Genomic DNA, 23,697 nt, shown 5'->3' with positions numbered 1-23,697 from the left:
GGTAAGAAGGAAGCCCCTAAATTGCAGAGGTATAACCAACCTCCTGGTAGCACCAGGCTTGGGGTCTCTAGCCTCTGAATAAAGGAGCCCTTCATCCCAATACACTTTATGGGTACCTTGAGCATTCCCAGCAGCCTCAGCAGCAGCCAGCTGTCTGAGGGGTTCAAGAGAGGGACAGGATAACTGAGCCTGCCTCAAGTCAGCCCTTGAAGGTCCCCCTGTCCCCAGAAACTCAACCTGATCAGGTTCAAGCTCTTCAGGGACAGTTCCTTCAGGGTCCTCTAGATCAGCTTCCTGGGAAGGCTGATAATCACTCTGAGGCAGGGGGGAAGGCACAGCCTTGACCCTCCTGTTCTTCTTCTTGGTAGGTGCTTGGTCCATTGTTCCAGGATCCAAGACCTGAGGTTCAGTGAGGCACTTTTTGGCCTGTGACCTGGTCACAGCAAGGACATGTGATGATATACCTAACATCTCTGCATGAGTCCTGTACTCCACTTCTGACCATAGAGAACTCTCTAGGTCATTGCCCAACAAACATTCTACTGGGAGGTCTGCACTAACCACAACCCTTTTGAGGCCAGTTACCCCTCCCCATGAGAAGTTAACAACTGCCACACTATGTGAAGTAGTGGCATTGCTGGCATTGGTCACCAGGTAGTTCTCACCTGGTATGTATTGTCCAGGGTCCACAAAGCCTGGTGTCACCATAGTGACACTGGCACATGTGTCCCTGTAGGCTTGAGCCACTTTGTCATTAATTAAAGGAGTCTGTCTGTACTTGCCCAGGTTACTGGGGCTCACAGTCAGGGACAAATCAATGTCCCCATCACAGATCAAGACTGCCTGTGTCAGGGTTCTGTCTAAGTCAGAATCTCCTTCAGTTCCCATAGTGATTCCCACTACACCCTTTGTCTGGGGACCAACACTGCTAACAGTAGTACTGGGAGCAGGTGCCTTAGGGGCAACAGTGTTGGGGGCTCCACCCTTTTTGCAATCACTAGTCCAGTGAGTTGTATTCTTGCAATGATTGCACCAGGGTTTCTTTTGACCTTCTTTCTTCTTTTTGGACTGTTGTTGGGACCCACCCTCCTTAGCAGTAGTTTGGGGCCCTGTTGAAGACTTCTGGTCTTTAGATTTCTGATCTCCACCCTTTTGGTCTGTTTTCTTCTGATCACCCCCTTGGCCCTGGTTCTGGTTCTTTTGCTTAACCCTGGTTCTGACCCATTTGTCTGCCTTCTTTCCCAATTCTTGGGGAGAGGTCAGATCAGAGTCAACCAAGTGTTGATGCAGTTGCTGGTTTTGACAGTTATTTAAAATCTGTTCTCTCATCATCAAATTATACAATCCTGTAAAATCGGATACCTTACTTCCCAGCAACCAACCCTCCAAAGCCTTAGTGGCACATTCAACATATTCAGACCAGTCCTGAGTCTGTGTCTTTTGGGTGTCTCTGAACATTAACCTGTACTGTTCAGTGGTTAAGCCTAACCCATCTACCAGAACACTCTTCAGGACTCTGTAGTTTCTGACATCCTCTTCTCTAACAGTGAGGAGTCTGTCTCTGCCTCTTCCTTCAATGGAGAGCCAGAGGATTGCTGCCCACTGGTCTTCAGGAACCTGCTGTACTTTGCAGGCTCTCTCAAGAGCAGTTATCCATTTGTGGATGTCATCCCCACTTTTGTAGGGGGGCACAACCTTAGACAGGTTCCTATTGTCAAAGATCCTATCTTTGTCCTTAGGGACAATGCAGCCACCAGTGGGTATAGACCCACTCTCTCTAGGTTGCCTAGCCTTGTTCAGTTTTTCTTCCATCAGGGCTACTTCTAGCTCCTGCTTCCTGATCCTCAGCTGGGCTTCCTGCATTCTGGCCTCATGTTCCCTCCTCTGAGGGGTGGTCATCCTTTTCCTGGAGTGACCTTGAGAGCCTCTAGAGCCATGAGAAGCATTGGAGTCACCTGAGCGATTCCTTTGCCTCCCAAGCCCTGTGTTAAGTCCACTGGGGAGATCCAATGGGGTAAACCCATTGTCAGTCCCCAATAGCCTTAGTTTAGCTGGGCCAAGTATAACACTTGGCACTGGGCTAGTTCTCCCTTCATCCTCACCACTTTCTGTATCCCCATCACTTTCCTCCTCTGTAGTATGGTGCTCATCTAAGGGATGGCTATTGGAAGGGGGTACCTCTGTGGCATCTTCAGAAGGGGGGCCTCCTGTTCCTGACCCTAAGGGGGCTAACTGGGAAGCTTTCCTGAGTTCTCTCTGATTCTCATCATTTTGTAAGAGTTCTCTGAGCTCAGCAGAGGTAGGGTTCTTGGGCTGTTTAAGGCCTCTAAGAGTTGCCAAATGCCTGAGCTCATTCTGGTTAAGGGTAGCAAAGCTGGATGGTGCCCTCTGGGGGTCACTCTCAACAGAGATGGGTACAGTGGACCCCTCTGCCCCGGCCATTGCTCTTAAGTGTGGGTGGATGTGTTGCAATCTACCTACACTTGGGTTTACCTACTAAACCTATCTAGTAGTTGTAGTCAGGGTGTGCTACTCCCTTTGCTCTACAACAACTAAGTTCAGTAGAACTTATGTATATCTAATCTTGTTTTATATGTACCTATAGGTACCTATGTGATCTTTCAATTGGTAACCAAGAGATTACAATGGTAAAACACAGCAAGCTCAAATCCCACCGCTGCCTCCAATGTGAGAAGTTGGCCTGGTATATGATGCTCACTAGTTAAAGTGATCACCTTGTACCATGCCAAGCAACCCTTATGGTGTGGTTGTAAGTCAACCTTTTCGGACTAGCTGCCCTAGTGGTAGCGTAGGCTAAGCAGTCTTTGAGGCTAAACTCGTGAAGCGTGTTAAGCCAGCTGTTTTACCAAATGCAACCCCCTTTTATTCCAATGAAAGGACACCACACAGATATATATTCAAAATATATATGTATTTATTTCTCAAAGTAACCCCTAGTCTCTTTATGAGCACAGGAGCACAAATCGTCAAACAAGATTATCACAGAATACACAGAAGTTGCACTTTATATGGATAGGCCCTGGTGGCCACTCGAACCATATACTAAAATAGTGGTATAAGTACCACGAACAGAAAAGGGAAAAGGCCTAGGGCCTCTAGAATCGCTGGGCCTACAAGGAGCTAACGTCAGTTAGTGACCAGGAGGTCCACGGGTGGCGTGTGCAGAGCAAATAGTCACACGCGTGCTCCCATAGGTTTCAATGGGTGCGTAAAGAGTACAAAGTTACTGCAAAGAGGATCTTCCGGATGGACTAGGAACTCAAGATTTGGAACACAGGCACTAGAGATGTAATACTACACTTGGGCACAGGTGTGCCAGCTTTACCTCACCCACAGGAAGCGGGTGCATAGGCCTCGAAGTGCGTCGGGTTTCTTCTATCTGTTCCGTGGAGCTTGAAGACAAAGATGCTGCAGGCGGTCGGTCCGGGAGAGATGCAGTGGATCCCAGAGTGGATCGGAGATGTTGAAGACCTGTAAGCAGAGGGGACAGTGTTCACAGTCACTAGCCAGTGACCAGCGTGGCACCAGGTGGGTACCAGGCAATGTCGGGTGCAAACAGGAAGAAAGGTGTAGCTTGTCTCTGCAGCCACGTGGTCCCTGGAGGTCGACGACGTCCAGGAGTCGGTTCACGAGCTGTCCCACGCAGGCTCTCGCTGTCGGCGGTGTCGGCGACTTGATCGAAGCAAACAAGCCTTGGCAAAAGCAATTGTTGTAGGAGATGAAATAAGCTGATGGTTCTGACCAGCAAGGTCAGAAGGACTGCTCCTTTGGAGGGGAGCAAGGGCCAGTCTGGAGCAACCAGACCAGCGGTGTATTTCTTGAAGTTCGTCGCCAAGATGGCTACTAGCCAGCGGGCCAGCAACCGGTTAGGCGCGTCGAGTGGCAAAATGCAGAAGGGCCCCACGCAGATCGTGGAGATGCTGGAGGGCTCACCTTTGGTGCAGATGCTGCTCGGGTGTTGGGCTTCTCAGATCCCAAAGCACAACTTGGAGGGAGCCTCGGTTGTTGCGCTTGTCAGCTTGTCGTAGTCGTTCCAAGATGGCTGGCTCCACGTGTCTCGGTGCCTCCACGGGTCTCCTCTTTTCAGGGACTGTGGATCGGGCGGTGAGAGGTCTGGAGGTCCAAGTCTTGTCGGTCTCTGGGCTCGGGCTCCGGCGGGAGGCGGCGGCAAAGCAGACGTTGATTCGCTGGATGGTGCTTGCGTTAGCAAGGTGGTCACTCCCTGACCACAGGGGAGATTGGCTTCAGTCCTCTGTGCAGCAGAGCGTCGAAGTTCCCGTCTTCTTCTTAGTGTTAAGTTGATTCCAGGATGTCTGATTTTACCCGGGTTTCAGGTACTGTACATGTCGTGTCCCTCTAGAAGGGTGGAATGCTAACCCCGTCGCCAGAATTGGCGAGGGGTTAGTATTCCAATTCGTATGACACCTTACTCGACATGTTTTGATAAAGCCAAACCAAAGATAGCATTTAACAGCGAGGTTCATAATGCACTTGAGAGTATATGGTATGACGATATCTGGAAACAGTAGAAGGAAGTTGTTCCGACCACTGCAGACAGGCTCAGCTCATGCCAGAGCACCATCTCACATGGAACCAAGCACTCTGCCTTCAGGATTGTTAAGGCCTGCCATAGGAGTGACTTATAGGTTACCAGGTGTCCCATTTAAGGTTAGGTATAGGTATACTACACCTAAGTAAGAGGTGATTACACCAACTTACCCCAGCTGAGTGATCAGCCAGTTGTGTCAAATTGTTAGGCCAAGCCTGGGGTGGCATAATACATGCTTCAGCCCTTGGCAGGCCTTGGGTACACCAATGCCCTGGGTACCTAGTGTACACTGGTACAGGGGCTGACAGGGTGATCCACTTCCAATTGGTTATGCACCTAGGGTGCATAGTTTTAATTTAGTAGAGAGAACAGCAGGCTGGGGGTCTGATTGGCAGGCCCACAGCCTCAATATGTCAAAAACCAGTGAAGCAAAAAGCAAAAATTTGGGGTGACCATAGGATAGCAGACCCTACTCTCCTACACACAGTTTCAGCCTCATCAGCAGATAACAGTGAGAACAGGCATGCGACTTCTAGGCACTATGGCATCATGCATAGCCATAGTACCTCACACCAGACTCAATATGCGCACATTGCAAGAATGCTTAGTGCATCAATGGACTTAGATGGATGGTCAACTGGAAGATCTAGTGTTGATCACCCGTCAAGATTACCACTCTCGGCAGTGTGTGGAACACCAACAGTCTTCTAGAAGGCCAACCTTTCCTAGACCCAGTTCTGCGGAGGACCAGAACAACTGATGCATCACTCACAGGTTGGGGAGCGCAGTCACAGGAGTTAACTATACTGGGTCACTCGGCACCCAGTCAAACTCATCCCCATATCAGTCACCTAGAGCTACTAGCTGTTTATCTAGCACTGGAAGCATTCCTTCCTCACCATAAAAGCAAAGTGTTTTCCATCAAAACAAACATGACTGCTGTGTATTATCTGTAAAAACCAGGGGGGCGAATGGGGGTGAGGGTATCAGGTAATCTTAGCTATCTCATCTAGGTGGGCTCTCAAGCACAACATTCACCTCTTAGCAGTGTACATACTGGGAGTGGACAACGACTTTGCAGCTCTCCCCAGCAGGAGGTGCAAACTAGTCCATAAGGGGGAGCTCAACCTATAAGTCCTCTCCCGTTCATCCAACAATGGGATCAACCAGACATAGACCTCTTCCCCACAGCAGAAAATGCCAAATCCCCAAAGTTTGCATCCATGTTTCCACAGTCCAAGGGCAACGCACAATGGATGAGTTTGTCAGGGATACTCACTTATGCTTTTCCACCTCTCTCACTGCTTCAGTACGTGATTCGCAAACTTTGGCAGATAGCTCTGACACTCATCCATTTGCTCCCACATGACCAAGGCAACCTTGGTTACACCACATCACTTGAACTCTCAGTAGTTCCACATCTCATACTTCCTAACTGGTAGGATCTTCTCACCCAAAACCAGGGAGCAGTAATGCACCCAAACCCCAGATCTCTCAATCATGATCTGACTCCTAATGTCTTAGAATTTGGATGCCTAAATCTATCTCAACAATGCATGGCTATACTTAAAGAAGCAAGAAGACCCACTACTAGAGCCTGTTATACAGCAAAGTGGAAATGTTTCATTCACTACTGACATTCAAAAGATATTAACCTATCTAATTTCAGTTTGTGGTTTGCAGCATTCCACATTCTTGGCTCTCGACTCCTCAGAATCTGTCTCCAGATTACATTAGTTTGAAGGTCAGTGGATTAATCAGATGATCAGACTGAGAAAAGTCCTCTGGAAGGTGCCTAATGAGGTGCCGACTTCTGAGTCTTTGCTCCAGTATGACTTGTAGACGGCTCAGAGTGCATTTAATTCAATTCCTTCTTCATTTGGGACCAAGTGGCAAGGTTTCTGATGTTATGACACAATCAAGCAGTCTGGTTCTGTATTCTATGTACCTTGATGATGAGGTACTTAGGGAGGTAATTATAAATGACACTACAGCAGTCTTCATGTGCCATGACCAAAACTTGTATCGGCTCCATCTCATGATCTGTAGCGGTCAGTTCTGAGTAGGGGTAACATTTAGCAGAATATGGAGAATCATAGCATGGTGTCTTCAAATAATGCCCTGACCTGTGGTGCAATGGAAAGGTTTCCATCAGGGGTAATCCCCACATGGCTTGCTTTCAGAAATGTGATGGGTAGGGGGTTCAAGGCCTGGGTTTCAGTCAAAGGGTAATGATTTACGCTCCACTATTTCCATGATCATCTCAGTTTTAACTCCATTCATGCAATGAGTGACCTTCACCTAGAAGTTCAGTCAGGAAGTGAGGTTAGTAAAGTTGTTGAAAGCCCTATATAACTTATTTTATTTATTTATTTTATTTTTATTTTTGAAGTTTTATATAGCGCGAACAAGACTCTTGCGAGTAACAGAGCGCTTAACAGGTTATAGGTGCAGTTCTGAAAGTCATAAAGATTAAGCTATACATAAGGACAAACTAAAGAGTATCAAACAAACAGTCACCAAACATAATATACAGAAAACCGCAACAAAGTTCATGTGAATTTAGCCATGAGGATCGCTTTCACTTCTTTTTTGAATGCGGCAGAAGAAGGGTTCATTCTTGTTTCAATGGGTAAGGCATTCCAGATCCTATGAGCCATGCCCGAGAAGGATCGGTTATATGTTTTGTTTTTGGCAAATCTTTGTGGTTTCAAAAGAAGAGTCTTGGCACTCCTGGAGGCTCTGTTGCCCGAAGAGCGCACCAATTTCTGAGCTAGGTAGTGGGGGGTATTGTGGTGGAGGGCCTTGTGGAAATTAATTTGCATATTGGCTGTATATATTTGAAATCTCACTTGGTTATTGCTCTAATAGCTTCACAAACAAGCCATCTTCACTATTAAATACGGAATGGTCCTTTGAATACACATCAAGCAGCAGGACATGTAGATAATACAGCAGACCCCATTCTAATTTCTTTTTTACTGTTTAAGCAAATTGTATTCACCAGAGAGCAGATCCAGTTATTCCAGCTCTGTGTTCCAGCCTTTCTAAAAGAATTGTGTTTGACAACGCCAGTAGACTGAGGAATATGATGACTATTTTTGTGCCATCCATGGATAGCAGAACCCTCGAAAGCCTTTTAATCAAAGTCCCTGGCAGTATAGCTCTTTTCGTTCTCTTTCCTCTCGAATTTCCATTGTCGCCAACACTTGTTTCGTCTTAACTAACTTCCTCAAAGGTATCTCACTTTCGGGTAGCTTTATGGTAAAGAGGCTTAGCAGGTTTAGCTGTCTCACTCCATATTCTGAATCGAGCTATTCATACAACCACTAGTGTGTGGTGACTATGTCATCAGTGGAGTCTGATATAGGTTAAGTCTGATTCAACTCCCCCGCTGTTCTGAATTCTTGCTGTTTGCTGTGGTTGCGTTCCACGTATCTAGGAGTTGTCCAGTGATGTTTTGATGGGGAGGGTAGGTTAGAGAGAGGTCAGTAGTTGGCATAATCTTCAGGGCTGGGGATGATTTTATTTTGTTTCAGGACTGGAGGGATGATGTCAAGTTTTAGCGTGACCTATAACAACCTCAGGCTGGAAGGTAGAATTGATCATGTTTAATGTGTTTAACAGAGTGGACAGATGGAATTGGAATTGTTTGAAGCATTAGTTGAGCTGGGGTCCATAGTACCATGAGACACTCATTGGCCATGCTTAGCAGCTGAACAGTATTCAAGGCCTAGAGTTAACTACAGTGATAGTTGCAAGATGGGAAGGAAGAGCAAATGTTCCTGTGATGTGGAGATGTTATTTCAGCTCTTGGTGAAGTTTGCTGCAATCTTTTCAGTCTTCTTCTAAAAGTTCTAAAAGTGCGCCGATTATTTTTAATCAGACACGTGCTTATGAGTACATATAGACTGTCATATGCTTACTGTTCTGACAATAGCCAGACTCTCGAAAAGCTCAGTTTTAAGCATGCATTGCAGGCTTTTGCAGTTAACATTAAAATGCAAAATATGCCTGTACATATAGTGATTGTTTAGTCGATATACCACGCATGTTTAGCAGAAATGTTCTTTTAATCTCCATTGCATACACCATAGATGTATTTTAAAATTGAGTCTGCATGAATAATTTGATCTTCTACCTTTTAATGAATTTGATTTCATACCAATTTATAGCAAGATGTAAGCGAGTTCACACACAAACTCCTGGATTGGCTGGAGGACGCTTTCCAACTGACTGTAAATGTAGAGTGAGTAGCTTAATTATTTTTTGTGCTGACATTTTAACGAGTTTATGAGGATGCAACAGTAACACGCGTTAGTGTTGTAGATTGAAAGTGGGGGTGTCCCAGTTATACTCTTAAGGCATCACAGCTCTGAATCAGAAGTGCATCTTGAGGTCATGCTGAGAGTGTGGTTCCTCGCAACTAAGCATCCATTATATTTATATACCATTAAATACATACTACTGTTTTGAAATTACCACTAATAAAATGGCCGCTACTGAAAATCTTCCTTTCATGTTTCCAATTCTGCAACCTGGTCACTTGCAGCTTCTCTCTAGCAGCATTTCGTGCCTCTTGTCACCTTCTTCTTCACATACTTATCTGCCAATTACTGTATCCCCTATTACTATTATCACCAATATCACTACACTCTCTTCTCGTAGACATTTAACCCGCATTTTGAGAGCCTTTTATCTGATATTGTTTAAGTCTCCTCTACTTTGCTTTTCTTTTCTTCGCCACACCTGTGTTTGTTTTGTTTTAATCTCAACTGTTTCCCTCGTGTGTTGTCAGCACTGCATCATCCTTTATCTATTGCTCTAGTAACCATTGGCAAGTACTCTGAAATCCTTTTTATTTCGGGTGTCCAGTGTAGGCTCAAGAGTGTTGGATCCATGCCAACTAATGAGGATAGCCACAAATGATAACTCTACAGACAGCAAATCTTTTTTTAAATGTAATTTTGTTTTTAGATTTCTTTATTGATGTTTTCATCATACATGAAAAACATATGTAATGAAATACAAAGTACACCACAAAGTACTCCACTCCAATATAAATATTATACTTAATAAGATCCCAGAAAGGAACATAAAGAACTTAAGAAAGAAAGAAGAGAGAAAAATTAAACCCAATAAGGAACAACCGAGCCCTCTCGCTTAAGCTACACAGTGTAAGCAATGCCTGGGGTAACCTATCCCCACACATAACATACACCCCACAAACAAATGGATTACTTTCCATGTCTCAAATGTTTCATTCCAGACTGAAATCACAGATGAAAACACTCCAAGTATCGTCACAATTGAGCGGATAAAGTAGTAATCCCATGCAAGAGAAAGCCAGTGTTCACATAAGCTAAAAAAAGGACCCCAAATCTCATAGAATCCCTGGATTTGATCTTGAGCCTTGAAATTCGGCATTCATATTTAGCCAACCAGTAAAGTTCAGCTAACCATTTTTGATGTGCTGTATGCTAATGCCGTAATATGCAGATCTTAGCCACCTTAAGGTCAGTCGACATCCATCTACGCCAATGGGAAGTCGTAGTATCAGAAGCGACAAAATCATGTAAGCAGGCCATCTTGTCAGACACCTCAAGAGGAATAAAACTATTTGAGTGTAGTGTCTCTCATACATAACACCAGGAGGTATCTAATGTAGGGCATGACCAAAGTATATGGTACAAGTCACATGCAACGTCTGGACACCTCCAACATACCGCACTAGGAACCAGGCGAGCCTTCTACAATTTTAAAGGAGACTGTGGAAAGCTGGTTCTTTATGTGGTATGTTGAAAATCTGATATATCGTGTAGAGATTCCCCTGGTTCCCTTTTGAGTGGACAGGGCTTGCTGGGCAATCCCAAAGTGCTTTATTAAGAGGTAGTGTAGTCGAACAGCCTTAGGCTTAACACAGAGGAGTGCAAGACATTTGCAAATATACACAATGATTAATAAATGACATCACAACTCAAGAAGGAGATCCACAGCAATTTATAAAAATAGAAGGTATCTTTATATATCTTTAGGCATCAGAAGACAATCTTTTAGGTAAGGGACATTTTTAAGAATACATTATTTTCAAAAAGTTGAAACTGCAATTGTGGAGTTCTTCAAAGTAATCCTATGGGAGGAATAACAACTTCTGCATCAGCCCCTCTCCATGACCCAGGGTTGCTAGCTGCTGAGATGTCTTTAGACGTCTGGTTTCCTTGCCAGGAGCACTTTGGAACATTGTTGGCACCAGTGGGCCACTTCAAATCAGGCCGGAGGCATCTTTTGCAGAGCTGACTTCAGGTTTCGAGTATTCGGTGCTTCCGGAGGCATCAGAGTCTTTTCTTTGGAGTTTGAGTTTCTTTTGAACAGGTTCGCTGTTCACAGGAGGTCATGGTCTTTATTGAAGGCAGGCAGTCCTTCCAGGTTCTGGAGGTCCTCAGCTGCAGGACAAGTCTACTTTGGCTCATATTAGATGGAGAACAGCAGACAAGCAGCAGGACTGGGGCCAGGTCAAGTACTCTCTTTTGCTTTCACAGCTCTTTGTGTCCATCTTCTTCATAGGTCGTCAGGAACTGCTCCTCTGGTGCCAGGGACTTCCCTAAATACTGAATTTAGGGGCATTAGGGGAGTGTATGGTAGAAGCCAATGGGCTACTGACCCTTGGGATCACTGCGCCCCCTATATGACTACTTCCTGTGGGAAGTGGCCATAACCCTGTCCCAAAATTCCTAAGTATGCCATCACAAGGATGGCTGCTTCTAAAAATGTATGTCCACCTCACAGTAGGGGTGGTACTAGCCTGGACGTGGCACGCCTACCTGATTAGCTAATTTTCCCTCTTGCCAGGTGCCAAGGGGGTCCTGGACAAAGGGGTTGGATTCCTCTGTTGTGGGGGGGGGAGCCAGAGTCTCATTTCAAAGGTGGCAGCCCTTTGAGGCTTGCCGCCTAAAGAATGCTAAACTGCAGGTCAACCTGTGGGAGGGGGCGTTGTACCCTCTTCCCAGACAAGCTTTTTTTCTGGGTCTCCTGAGATACCAAATATCTCTATTTTTAGTGAAGCCATCATGTAGCTGGGGATCTTGTTTGCACCAATGTCCAGGACTTTGTCGAAAATGGCTTCCCTGGTACCTTGTACTGGCATTAATGGAACTGACCAGTACAGGGGCATATCTGCTCATGTAGGTATGACCTCACATGTAGTACTAAGCACCCTGCCTTAGGGCTTTCAAGCCTAGTGTAGGGATGACTTACAAGTATAACATGCAGTGGTAGGGAACATGGTACACCGGGATATGTGACTGTCAAGTTTTCACTTTAGTCTGCACCAAGATACGCAGCCTACAATAGCAGTCTTTCCATGTGCTTGGTGAGGGGTTCCTTAGGGTGGCACAATTGGTGCTGCAGCCCTTAGGGGCCCTTTTCAGTGCCTCAGGCCCTTCTTACCAGGGTCCTGATTACTAGGGACTTACAGAGGATGCTAAAGGTTGTGCCAATTGGGGAACAATTGTACATATTTGGGAAAGAACTCTGGCGCTGGAGACCCAGTTAGTTGGAACCTAGTGGACTTTGAGTCGAAATCATATAATTTACCAGGCAAAAAGTGGGGGTGACCATGTCAAAAAGGTGCACATTCCTACAGAGACCCAAAAAAATTATGGTTGACTTGTAAATAAGCAAACCTAGAGCACGCTTCTTTGAGCGAGCGATCATGATAATTTAAAATTACACCCAACTGCTCCTGCCAGGCGGATTTAGCCACAAAGCAAGTATCATGCGAGTAGAGATTGTCAGTGAGCATAGGTACATATTTGACACACCTCTCTTGGAAAAGCCCCACATGTAGTTTACAATCCGCGAAGCCAAGAGATGACTCAGTTCTCACCCGAGCTTACCTTTCAAGGTATGATGTACTTGCCAATGCCTACAGGACTGCGACTGGGGAAGCGAGAATGTTGGTTTTTAACATCTCAAAGGAACGAAAGGAATCCCGATCTAGACTGTCTTCAGTTGTTTTAATTCTCTGTTCTTCTCATACAGCACATTTGATCGACTGGCGGTCCACAGTGATTCCCTCATTGTACCAAAGTGGCATTCTTTATGAACTGTTCTATCAACTCTCAAGAGTCAGTCTGAATCTTCCCATGCAACGCACATAATCCTTAAAGTAGAAGGAAAAATTGGGGCTGCCAAAATGCCAGGATTGTGTAATATGCCTAAACCAACAGGAACCTGTACAGTGTTCCGCTTCTGGGACACCCAATGATGACGATCAGCGATAGGAACCAAAACATATGTCAGTTTGATAAATGTTGAGCCAGGCAGTAAAGCCTCATGTCAGGAAGCCGGAGGCCAAATGATCTGGTAACAGGTCGATACAGGACAAACGGTGGCGCTGATTCTGCTGGACCTTAGCGCCGCGTTCGACACCGTGGCCCATCCCATACTCCTGCAGCGCCTTAAGGAAAACGGACTGACCAACCTGCCGCTGAAATGGTTAAGCTCTTTCCTCCAGGACAGGAGTTTTCAAGTATCCCAAGGGCCGTACTACTCCAAGAATATCCGGTTGGGTCAGGGGGTCCCCCAGGGCTCTATACTAAGCCCTACGCTTTTTTATCTGTATATGGCCTCTCTGTCTAAAATCATTGAAAAATACGGCATTAGTGTTGTCATATGCGGATGACACGCAGCTTGTAGTATCTCTGTCCCAATCTCAGGAAGTAGCTGTCGCTAACTTCTCCGCGTGCCTACAAGAACTTACAGTCTGGATGTCTAACAACTGCTTAAAGTTAAATGGCGGCAAGACCGAGGTCCTAATTGTGGGTAGGGCTACCGCGTTATGGTCACCTAGATGGTGGCCACAGACTCTGGGTTCCACCCCCACCCCAAAGGAGCAGGTAAAGAACCTGGGGATGTGGCTAGACTCTAATCTCTCTTTTGATCACCACACCAGGACTGTGGCTGGAAAGTGCTTTGGCATAATGAAAGGCCTTCGGAAGACCTTAGATGTGCTCCCGGTAGCTGCCAGAAAAACCCTAGTCCACGCACTTGTCACCTCTCGAATGGACTACGGGAATGCACTCTACTTAGGCGCCAGTAGCAGGAGTGTTCAAAGATTGCGAGACTTGTCACGACCCCTCGCAGCAGCTTCAGATCCTTCTCTAGGGGTCTTCCCTTTCGTGGGTTTTAGCGCATAATCCAGCCTCTTACGTTCTGGGACATCATCACTCTGGCCTTCACGCTGGGCAGGCACAATACTGAAATTGACTGCGGTGTAATGTTAGGGTCAGTTCACATCACCTTCATGTCTGCTTCAGACAGAGAAAACAAAACAAAAATCAGAATCATCTGGTTCCTTTAATTCTTTATGCTTGCCATCATTGGTAAGGACCATGGTGACCTGTTCCAAAAGGCTATAGTGGATACCAAGTTTCCTCAAAGTCGACCAAAACGGCGAGACTTTCTTACGATGGAGCACAGTATTTTGTGAGAAATTAGCAGTGGCATAGACTTTGATGCTGTGAAAAAAAATGACCAGTGTGTCTCTTGGGTGCTACAGTGACCTGACGAGCTTGCCAATGACATAGGAAACAAGCGATAATTGGTTATGTAGTATTCAGACTAGTGGCTCCTCAATCACAAATCCGGTGTGTCATCTGGAATTCCAACCAAAGCATGTAAGTGAGCCCTGTAAGCTCTGGAATGAAAACCGAAAGAAACCCTCCAGGTTTTTTGCCTCTACATCCTCTGGTATACCAAAAAAGCAAACGGTATTTCTGCGGCTGCAATCTTCAACTAATGTTAGCTTCCTGCATAGGTACCATACCTCACTCCCCACATCAAGATTAGTTTCTAGGACTGTCAAGTGCTCATCCACAGCCTCAATCCTGTGATATGTTTCATGAAGTCACTACGGTCTGTTGTCAGGAATTTAAGATCAGCCGCTGTGGACGTGGTGTCTGCGTGCATTAGATCCATTGTTGTCTTGATTCTTGTAAGTTCCCTCATTAACGTTTCTAAGGTGATATCCGCCATGTTAGGGATAGTGTGTTTTGACTTTTCAAAAAGGTGTCTGAGAAGAGCCTGATGGGTGGTCTTACCCTTGGCCACCGGGGAAAACTAGAGAGGACAATCTTTTGACAAGACTCAACTCCTAGCTGAAAACTAGTTGAAAAAAAAAATCAACACAACCAAGCACATTCAATCACAGATCCAATCCGTTGGATAATTAGAGCAGCGAGGATTGTTATCCGTAAGATGTATTCAAAGCTCTCTAAAGACCTCCTATATAAAACAAAGGGCCAAGAATACACTTGGAAGACTCGAAGATCTACATAACTCCAATACCACACCACAGAAAGGATAAACAGTGTCAAATTCAGTATATATTCAGTTGTAACACAAATTGCTGCGTCAGGACAGATAGGTAATGCTATTGCTCAGACTTCAATTATTTTTTAGGTTGAATGTCCCTGTAACAGACCACAGCAGGATAAGGAGCCACCAGTTAAGCAACCATGCGAGCACCTCAAGGCCAAAATTCTGTGGATGCGAAGGCTGGACCAAGGTGATAGGATCAAACCAGAACTACCAGCTGCAGGTTGAGGAGAACTTCAGGGGAAGGTCCACTAACATAGCCATGCAGCTGCGACCCCAAGCAATGTCAGAATGCCAGCCTCATTGATCCAAAAAGTGGGGAGCGGTACAAAAGTCAACTCCTGGACCCTCCAGTACCACGTTGCAAATCTGAGGGATCAAGTAATCTCAGTCCCCTAAAATTGAGTGCAGACAACCCCATTTACTTAACTGCCGTTGCATAGAATGAAAGCTGGACCCTGCCCGAGCCAATAAAGGCAGAGACCAGAATACCCATATGACGCTCTCCCAATCCTCCTCAGTCACTGCAGACGGGATAGAGCCCAGGCTCCAATAAGTCTGCTCTCTGAGTGCCAGTACAATATTAATGATGAAGATTCAACCTGAGACCAGACATGCGCTGGACTTATTTGGTACAACTGAGCCCCTCACAGTCAGAGCCACGCACAAGAAACCATCTATAAGACTCTGGATGGCTTCAAAATCGTTGTGGAAGCTGGCCATCTTGAGCACTTTGTCGCTCCACTTCTCCGCTAGAGCAATTCTTCCAGGAACCGCCAAAAAGGATCAAACGGTGCCCCCCTACCATCATATCAGTCTTTGAGATGCGTAACAGAGGTGCTGGGGGTCTGCTACATTTTCAGAGGGGGTGCTGGGAGGCATCAAAGCTCTAGCTGGAAGCAGCCATTTTGCGCCCAGCCACTATCTTGTCACTACAGACAGCAAATCTAAATAATACTCTTTTACACATTGAGTAGTAATCCTAACAAAAGTGAATCCAGCACTCGGTGATCTATGCTGGACAAGCCTACTCCGAAGAAATCACTAATTTTTCCATGTACTCTCTGTCACAGTCCTCTCCTACAGTCTTCACAATCACCTTTTCCATAATCAGTAAAACAATAGAAGTAACTTATCCTTCATTTGTACTCGATATCTTAAGTGTGGAATTAACTTGGAACACAGCTAATTTGTGTCATGTTGGAATAATTAGTTACACATTGATATGTTTGATATTAAACGTTATTTCCCTTTTTACAGCACCTCCAGAGACAAGTCTGAAAATCCAATGGTGCAGCTTTTTTATGGCACTTTCCTGACTGAAGGCATTCGTGATGGTATGTTTTTAATCAAGTGATCTGTTGTTGAATATGCCATTACTTGAAGTAGATTGTTGGAAATGTTCCCCAAAAGAGGTCTATTGCCAGTGCTTACGCTTATTTCATTCAGACCTCTTTACTGATTGCAAAGCAACATAAGCATCACAAAAAGAAAAATCTAAACATACACATGCTTATACTGCAAGACAAAAGAAAAGTGCAGTTTATACACTGAGTTTACACTACAAATTTATGGTGTACAATATATGTGCCTCAAAAATGAAAAGAAGGGAAAAGCGTAAACATGCTAGCCCAAACGTTGTTGCCACAGGCTTGCACTAAAAATAGTAAATTAGAAAACAAGAATAAACATTGTAAAAAATGTAATATAAACATTTGGGTGCTCTGTAGCAGGCAGGTCAAATTACAACAGGTGCAGATTTTTTAAAAAAATGTCTATCACAGAAAAATAGAATTATTATTGTCACTAAGAAAGGGTAGTGTATTATTTGAATTACTGTATCCCGTAGACTATGTATAAACAGGAGTGCCATATGCAATCATTCTTGATGACTCAAACATCAAAGATAAAAAAGCTAAAACAAAATAAAGTATTGAACCACCAGATACCCATGATGTATGCCTCTTGTATTTCGGTTCCGAACACGACTGCGCCATGTGACTCTTACCCCAAGATAAATCGCAAGGCTATCCATGGCTATCTAACCAAACTTGCTATTGTCAATGTCTTGCAAGAAGTCAAAGAACATACAGTCTCAGTCGAGGGTTGGAACTTGCTTTCACTTCCAAGGCCAATCTCCAGACTAGTCATCGTCGAAGTCATAGAGTTCAGGTAAGTACAGACAATCTAAGAAATTTAAGAGGTCCAAGCACTCTGGTACCTCCAGGCCATGGACTATTTCCCAGATTCCGGACCTGCTTATGATGCACCCTGGGCCATCGGAGACTCCACAACAGCTCCATAAGATTAGGTTGGCTATGTAACCCACCAGAACCCTCTGGGATGCCTTTGGACCCAAAGGATTAGAGATGGCCTCCAGTTGGGCTATTGTCAACAGATCACTCCCCGATGCAGACTGTGCCACTCAACTCCGTTCTGAGCATAGCACTTTCAGCAAGCTTGGCTCCACCGACTCCAACCCCAGTGCAGTGTCTGTTGCCGCCACTCCGAGCCTTGATATGAGCACCAAAGTCACCATCAGTTTTTTGGGTCTCTCAGACCTAGATACCTGTCCTGAGGTCCTAGTCACCACACCCTTAACCCCATTCGGACCCAGAAGTTTACCTTACGTTTTATAATGATATTTGTGATGGTGATGCCCCTTACCTTTGGTGCAATATTTTGAAAGAAATACAAGTTGCCAGTGGTCTCGTTACTTCTCCAGACATTGTCCTTTCTTCCCCGCCCCTTTAATGATAACCCAGGAATTCGCTTCCTCATCCACTTTAATCAGAAGTGTGTCCGAATTGCTGGACTTCACAGAGGTCAAGACCAACATGCTGACAGAGGCACTGATCCCAGCACAAACTGAACAAGGAAATTCTGCTACCTTTCAATGAGGCCCTTAAAGATGTGCTGCGGGGTACCTGGGCAAAGCCAGGGTCTTGCCCCATAATCTGTAGGCAAGTAGCACGGTGGCACAAATTGGGCCCTGGGGATCTGTTTTTCATTTTACAATATCCCACTCTTGAGAGCCTAGTGATGCAAGCATGCACTGGTCGTCCCTACCCAAACACAATTCCAACCACCCCACCAGGCTGGATCTAAATGCATGGTGGCATTCGCCAAGCATATGTTCAACTCTGACAGCCTTGCCCTCAGGTCAGTCAACACCAGCTGCCATGCATTGTGGGACTGAGTGGCGGACATCTTGCCTCCTGTCCCAGAGGACATTTGGCCAACAATGCAACCTCTGATTCAAGATGGCCTGGATACGCTGAAGTACTCCATTCGCTCGGGCTTGGCACTGGGGCCTGAAATCTCTCCATATGCTTTTCCATTGATGCCCAGCAGCCTTTAATGAATGTGTCCTTTGATAACTCTATGGAGTAAAGCAGACTGCCTTGGAGAGGTTAAACGAGATAAAGACAACATCATGCTCTCTATGGCTTGCCCTGCCTATTTGGCAGTTCCCCTAGAAATTGTGCCCCAATAGAACCTTCCTCAACAGCAGGCCTCTCAGTCCTTTCGAGGTAGAAGCAGGAGATCAGGCTGGCAGTGTCCAAGCCGCCAAAAGCAACGTGCTACCCAAACCCCAGCTCCTCCTCCTGCAGCAGAACCTATTAATTCACCCTCTTCAACTCCTGATCGGTCCATTGGGAGGACGTGTCACCATCCACCTCCCCGGGTGGTAGAGAATTACATCCAACTAAAGGGTGCGCCAATAGTAAAACATGGTTTCTCTCTACTCTTCATATCACATTCCCTGGATGTGCCACCCACACCAGAACACCTCCGGGAGGGCCACCTTGGAGAAGTAACCTCTCCTGTGCAAGAAAGCCATAGAGAGAGCGCCGGCATCAGATATCGGAACTGGCTGTTACTCCTGTTATTCTGGTCCTGAAGAAGGACGTTGGCCTTTGTCACATTTTAGATCTTCGCCACCTGAACTTTTTCCTCTGGAAGGACATGTTCAAAATGCTCACCCTGGCCCTTGTTCTGTCTGCCTTGGACCCAGAGGACTGGGACTGGGTCTGGGGCTGGTGTTGGATCTGCAGAACACCTACTTTCACATCCTTGTCATGCAATTCCTCTGGTGCTGTCTGCACTTTCGGGTAGGCCAAGAGCACTTTCAGGTTTGTGTGCTCCCCTTTGGCCTTACCATTGCACCTCTGGTGTTCACAAAGGTGATAATTGTGGTTGCAGGCCATCTTTTTTATTTTTTTATTTATTTTAATTTTGTTTAGCATTTTATAATAAGAACAGAAGGCAGAAATCTGTGTCATTATTACAGCATGATATCATCCCATATGTCTTACCTACAAGAAGTCACAGCAACATATAATTGTTGGTTTACTTAATGGAAGGGCCATGCTATGGTAGTACTCAGTATAGCGGTGTTAAATACAGAGACCTACTCCTGCGGTCTATTTCAAGTAAAGGAGATAGGTTGTCAACTTTTCCACACAACAATGACCAGGAGACTCGCAGTGATGAGTACCCATGCAACTCGAGTGGCGACTAAGAAGGGGAAGGGGTTTGGGATCGTAGGTAATTCATTAGAGGTTCTCAAATGACTAGAGGGCGAGAGGTCAGCGGCATTAATTCACAGTAATGGGCCAACTGCTCCCGACAGTAGACGACATCCCGTAGCCAGGACGCAGCCATAGGTGCAGGTTTCCTCCCCCAATGCTTACCTACTTGACGTTTGGCCCGGAACATGAGCATGGCCATGCGGCGGCGTGCCCAGCATGCTGACTAGTGGAGTTGTAGATAGTGAGTGACTCTTTATTTGTTGAATGATATGGTGTATCTTTCTCCAATAGTTTGCAATTTTGGGGCACTCCCAGGCTAAGTGGAAGAAAGAGACTTGGGACACTGCGCAACGCACGCAGCGTACCTCTGCCAAGAGGCCCATATATTGCATCTGTTCAGGTGTACGATATAGCCTATTAAGAAATTTGAAATGAATAAGTCTGAGTCTATAGTTGGGTCAAAGTGCCCTCTGTTGTTCACAACAATAAGCCCATTGTGCTTCAGTAGGTGGGGGGCTATGTCTGCTGCCCACCTATTGAAAGCAGTGGGGCTATGGACGGGGGCTTTGTCTTGCATGGTGGTATACAGGCGTGTGACCAGTTTACAGCGTGAGGCATTTTTCAATATGTATTCAAGGGAATGTAGTGTAGGCGGAGGTCTAGGGAAAGTAGCATGCTGTGCTCTGCAAGTTGCAAGAATCTGATAGTACAGGAGTGTATCGAGCATGGTGGAAGGTAGGGGTCCCCTCTAACGTAAATGAGGGAAGAAATTGATCGTTAGGATACTATTCACTGTACGTGAACAGTTTCCTGCTGTGCACCCGTGCTTTAGCACCAACATCCTGTAAGCATCCAGGCAGCATTGGATTGTGAGCCAAGGGGATAGAGGGGGCATAAAGACAGTGTAGCTCAGCTCGGCGACGCAGACCATCCCAAGCCCATCTAACACATTCCACGGTATTGACTTCTGCCAGTGGAGAATTATAGTATTGATAAAGTGCAGTTGTCAAAGGAATAGGAGAGGCAATGTTCACCTCCCCCGCCACACGCGTTGGGAATCGTGGCGGGTTATACCCAATAATGCAGATATTGGGCCTGAGCATAGAGCACCATGTCAGGTGCCTGTAAGCTCCCCTGCTTTAATGGTGATGTGAGGATTTCCCATGCGATTCAGGGTTGTTTCCCAGCCCACGCTAATGATGTTAGGTTAGAGCACAATCGTCGAAGGAACTGTCTGGGGAGCAAAATGGGGATAGTGAGAAACAGCTATAACAATTTGAGTAATACCACCATTTTTGCAATAGCCAATCGGTCCGTCAGTGACAGTGGGAGACAGTTCCAGATGGGGAATCTGTTCTCAAGCCAGGACAACATTCAGCCATAGTTAGCGTGCCATAGCTCATCCATTTCTCGGCTGAGCCGGATTCCCAGATATTTCAACGGTTCACTCGCCCACGTCAGGGAGAAATCAGTGTCCATGTTGCGTGGCGTCAGTAAAGGGAAAAGCAGTAGATATACCCTAATTTATCTGTATGCCTGACAGACCCCTAAATCTGATTACTTCCTGAATAAAGGGGTCTAAATTTGTTTGGGGGTCCCAAATATAGAGAGCTGTGTCATTATCATACATAGGAAATCACGACCCATCTGTTGATAAAGTTGAGCCCCCGATGTGCGTAATGCTGCTATAAGCAAGGGGCTCCATCGCCATCGCTAATAGGCTGGGGGAGAGGGAGCACCTCTGCTGTCTGCCCCAGGAGATTGAGAAGGGGTCTGAAATCATCCTATTCAATTGCACCCTAGCTGTTGGGGAAGCGTGCAGCAATTAAATAAGACTCCCAAATCTTGCACTCCAGGCGATGTGATTTAACAGTGTGAATAAGAATGGCCACCCTAGTGTGTCGAACGCTTTTGTAGCGTTTAGTAGCACGGTCAGGCTGGGGTCCACACTTTGCAAAATAGGTTATGTGTTGTGGAGCAGCCCAGCTGGTCCAGATGGACTATGTCAGGTAGAAGAGGCAGGAAACTATTAGCGATTAACTTAGCCAGTATTTTAATGTCCGTGTTGATCATCGACAGTGGCCGGTACGAGTCGCATCGATTTGCTGGTTTGTACGGCTTGAGCATAGTAACAATTACTGCCTCATGAAGGGAAGGCGAAAGCTCGGCGGTGCCCACAGAGGCTTTGAACAAGAGGTGAGGAACTAGATGGGCAGCATATTCCTTATAAAAGTAAGCCGTAAGCCTGTATGAGCCGGGCATCTTATTACCTGTGAGATTTGCATGACCTGCAGCACTTCTTCCTCAGTGAAAGGTACGTCCAAATACAATTGATGGGCTTGATTTAACCATAGTAACTGCACCGTTTTCAAGTAATCGGCAAGTTTTTCGCCAGACGGCGATATCATAGATTGGCATAGGTGGGAATAAAATGATGAGGAGGTGTTAAGAAGACCAGTGAGCGAAGAGTGCCGCTCCAGATGGTTGTCTTAAGAGTTCGACCACATATTCGGAGGCCCTAGGCTGTCTAAGCATAGCATCACCATAGCATCACGCCGTTGCCTCGCAGGACAAGAAGTTCAATTCGAGGTCTGCCACCTTATTAAACTCTGTGATTTTCACGCAAATGTCTGCCGGCAAGACAGGGTCTTTTGAGCTGTAATAATTGCGTTCCCGCAAAACTATCTCGCGCTCGATCCCGACAGGGCGATTACGAATCGCCTTTAGTACTCCGGCTTGCTTGCTGATGCAAACCTCACGTATGGTCACTTTATAGGCCTCCCATCTGGTTTGTGGAGAAGACTCTTAGCCTTCATTGATATCAAATACTCCGCTATGGCAGTCTGGACCTCCGTGTGGAAAACTGAATCGCAGAGCGCTCCAGCGGGCAGCCGCCAGCTGAAAGCCTGTGGAGTGTGCAATGGTGGGGAGAGTTCCAGAAGTGCGTGGTCAGAAAGTGCGAGGGAGGTGAGTCACGTTTATTTTCCACATGAAAATTCCTCGGAAGGTCAGCCAGTAGTCAATAGTCAATTCTTTACCAGGTGTTGTGAGCCAATGAGATACACATACCCTCCTTGAGATCGCTGTGCAGGCAGCACCAAGCATCAACCAGATATGCGTCGCTTATCTGTTTGTGTAGTTGTGCGGCTGCTCTGGGGTGAAGGGGATGGGGGGTGCCTGAAGAGTCCAGAGCGGGGTTCAATGCTACGTTGAAGTCTCCTCCCCACATCACATTGCCCGATCCCAGACTGGCTGTCACCTCACCTCGGAGAAGAATTCAGGAGAGTCCATATTTGGACTATAAATGGAAGTGAGGGTAACCGGGTGGCAGCACAGGGTGCCAGCCAAGAGGACATATCGCCCCTCAGTGTCACTTTTAATCTGAATGAGGCGCCGCTCCTGATGAGAGTAGTTGGAGTAAGGGGAGGTATACATTTCTGAGCACCATTGCGCCAGCAGTCTGGACACCGTGTTGTGAGTTAAGTGGAGTTCTTGTAGGAAACCTATATCAATGTAGTGCCGGGTGAGATAGTTGTGAATAAAGCTGGCCTTGCGTTTATCGTTAAGGCCACGTATATTCCAAGTCAAGCATTTAATAGCGGTCATGACCTTTGTGAGGAGGTATAAGTGAGCAGAGTGGGAGAAACATGAAAAGTAACTGCAATAAGTAGCGTGATGGAAGAATATAGCCTGCTAGTAGGTACCATAAATAGGAAGCAGGGGTCTCGATTGCCGTGTGGGAACAGTAAGAATCTTATTATCGGGACATGCGAACAATGTGCAGTTCTGCCATCAAAAACGAAACACAACAAGCTAAACATGCAGAGGAAGAAACACCACCCCCACACCAATCAAGAAAATAGGTTGAGACCTAGAAACCCACCCCTCTCCCAAAACCCACTCCCTCCGAGAAACAACCTGTGGGATACATCCCAGGGGGCAAAGTAGAGCCGTGTGAACTCCCCAGTCAAGGTACCACTGGGTGGCTGAAGTGGAGAAAGTCACCCTCATTGTGATCCGACGGCTATATCCTCCGTTGCACGCAGGGCTGCTAGGCTGCGAGGAGAGAAATATAAGAAACAGTCTGTGCAACAAGATGATTATAGTTCCCACACTGGGCGGTTAGAATTGTGACCCCCACTGACATATGAGTCATTCGTCGTTGTCCTTGAGGTCGGTGTGCGCCCCCCCAGGTTTGTGAGGACGTCCCAGGAG

General features: G+C 46.1%; 1 protein-coding gene across 8 annotated transcripts in view; it reads left to right on the top strand.

Annotated features, from left to right (window-relative positions):
* USP28 (ubiquitin specific peptidase 28) overlaps window positions 1-23,697 on the top strand; it is a 407,198-nt gene that overhangs the window by 157,986 nt on the left and 225,515 nt on the right. For all 8 annotated transcript variants that reach the window (XM_085647372.1, XM_085647371.1, XM_085647370.1 and 5 more), the window contains 2 exons: window positions 8,746-8,819; window positions 16,208-16,284. In XM_085647372.1, the coding sequence (XP_085503498.1) occupies window positions 8,746-8,819; window positions 16,208-16,284 (151 nt within the window). The remainder of the gene's footprint in view (window positions 1-8,745; window positions 8,820-16,207; window positions 16,285-23,697) is intronic.

Source organism: Triturus cristatus, chromosome 3_2, assembly GCF_964204655.1.
Source record: "Triturus cristatus chromosome 3_2, aTriCri1.1, whole genome shotgun sequence".
In the NCBI taxonomy this organism is placed as follows: domain Eukaryota; kingdom Metazoa; phylum Chordata; class Amphibia; order Caudata; family Salamandridae; genus Triturus; species Triturus cristatus.
The sequence above is the reverse complement of the archived record's forward strand: the minus strand, read 5'-3'. Positions and strand labels throughout refer to the sequence as shown.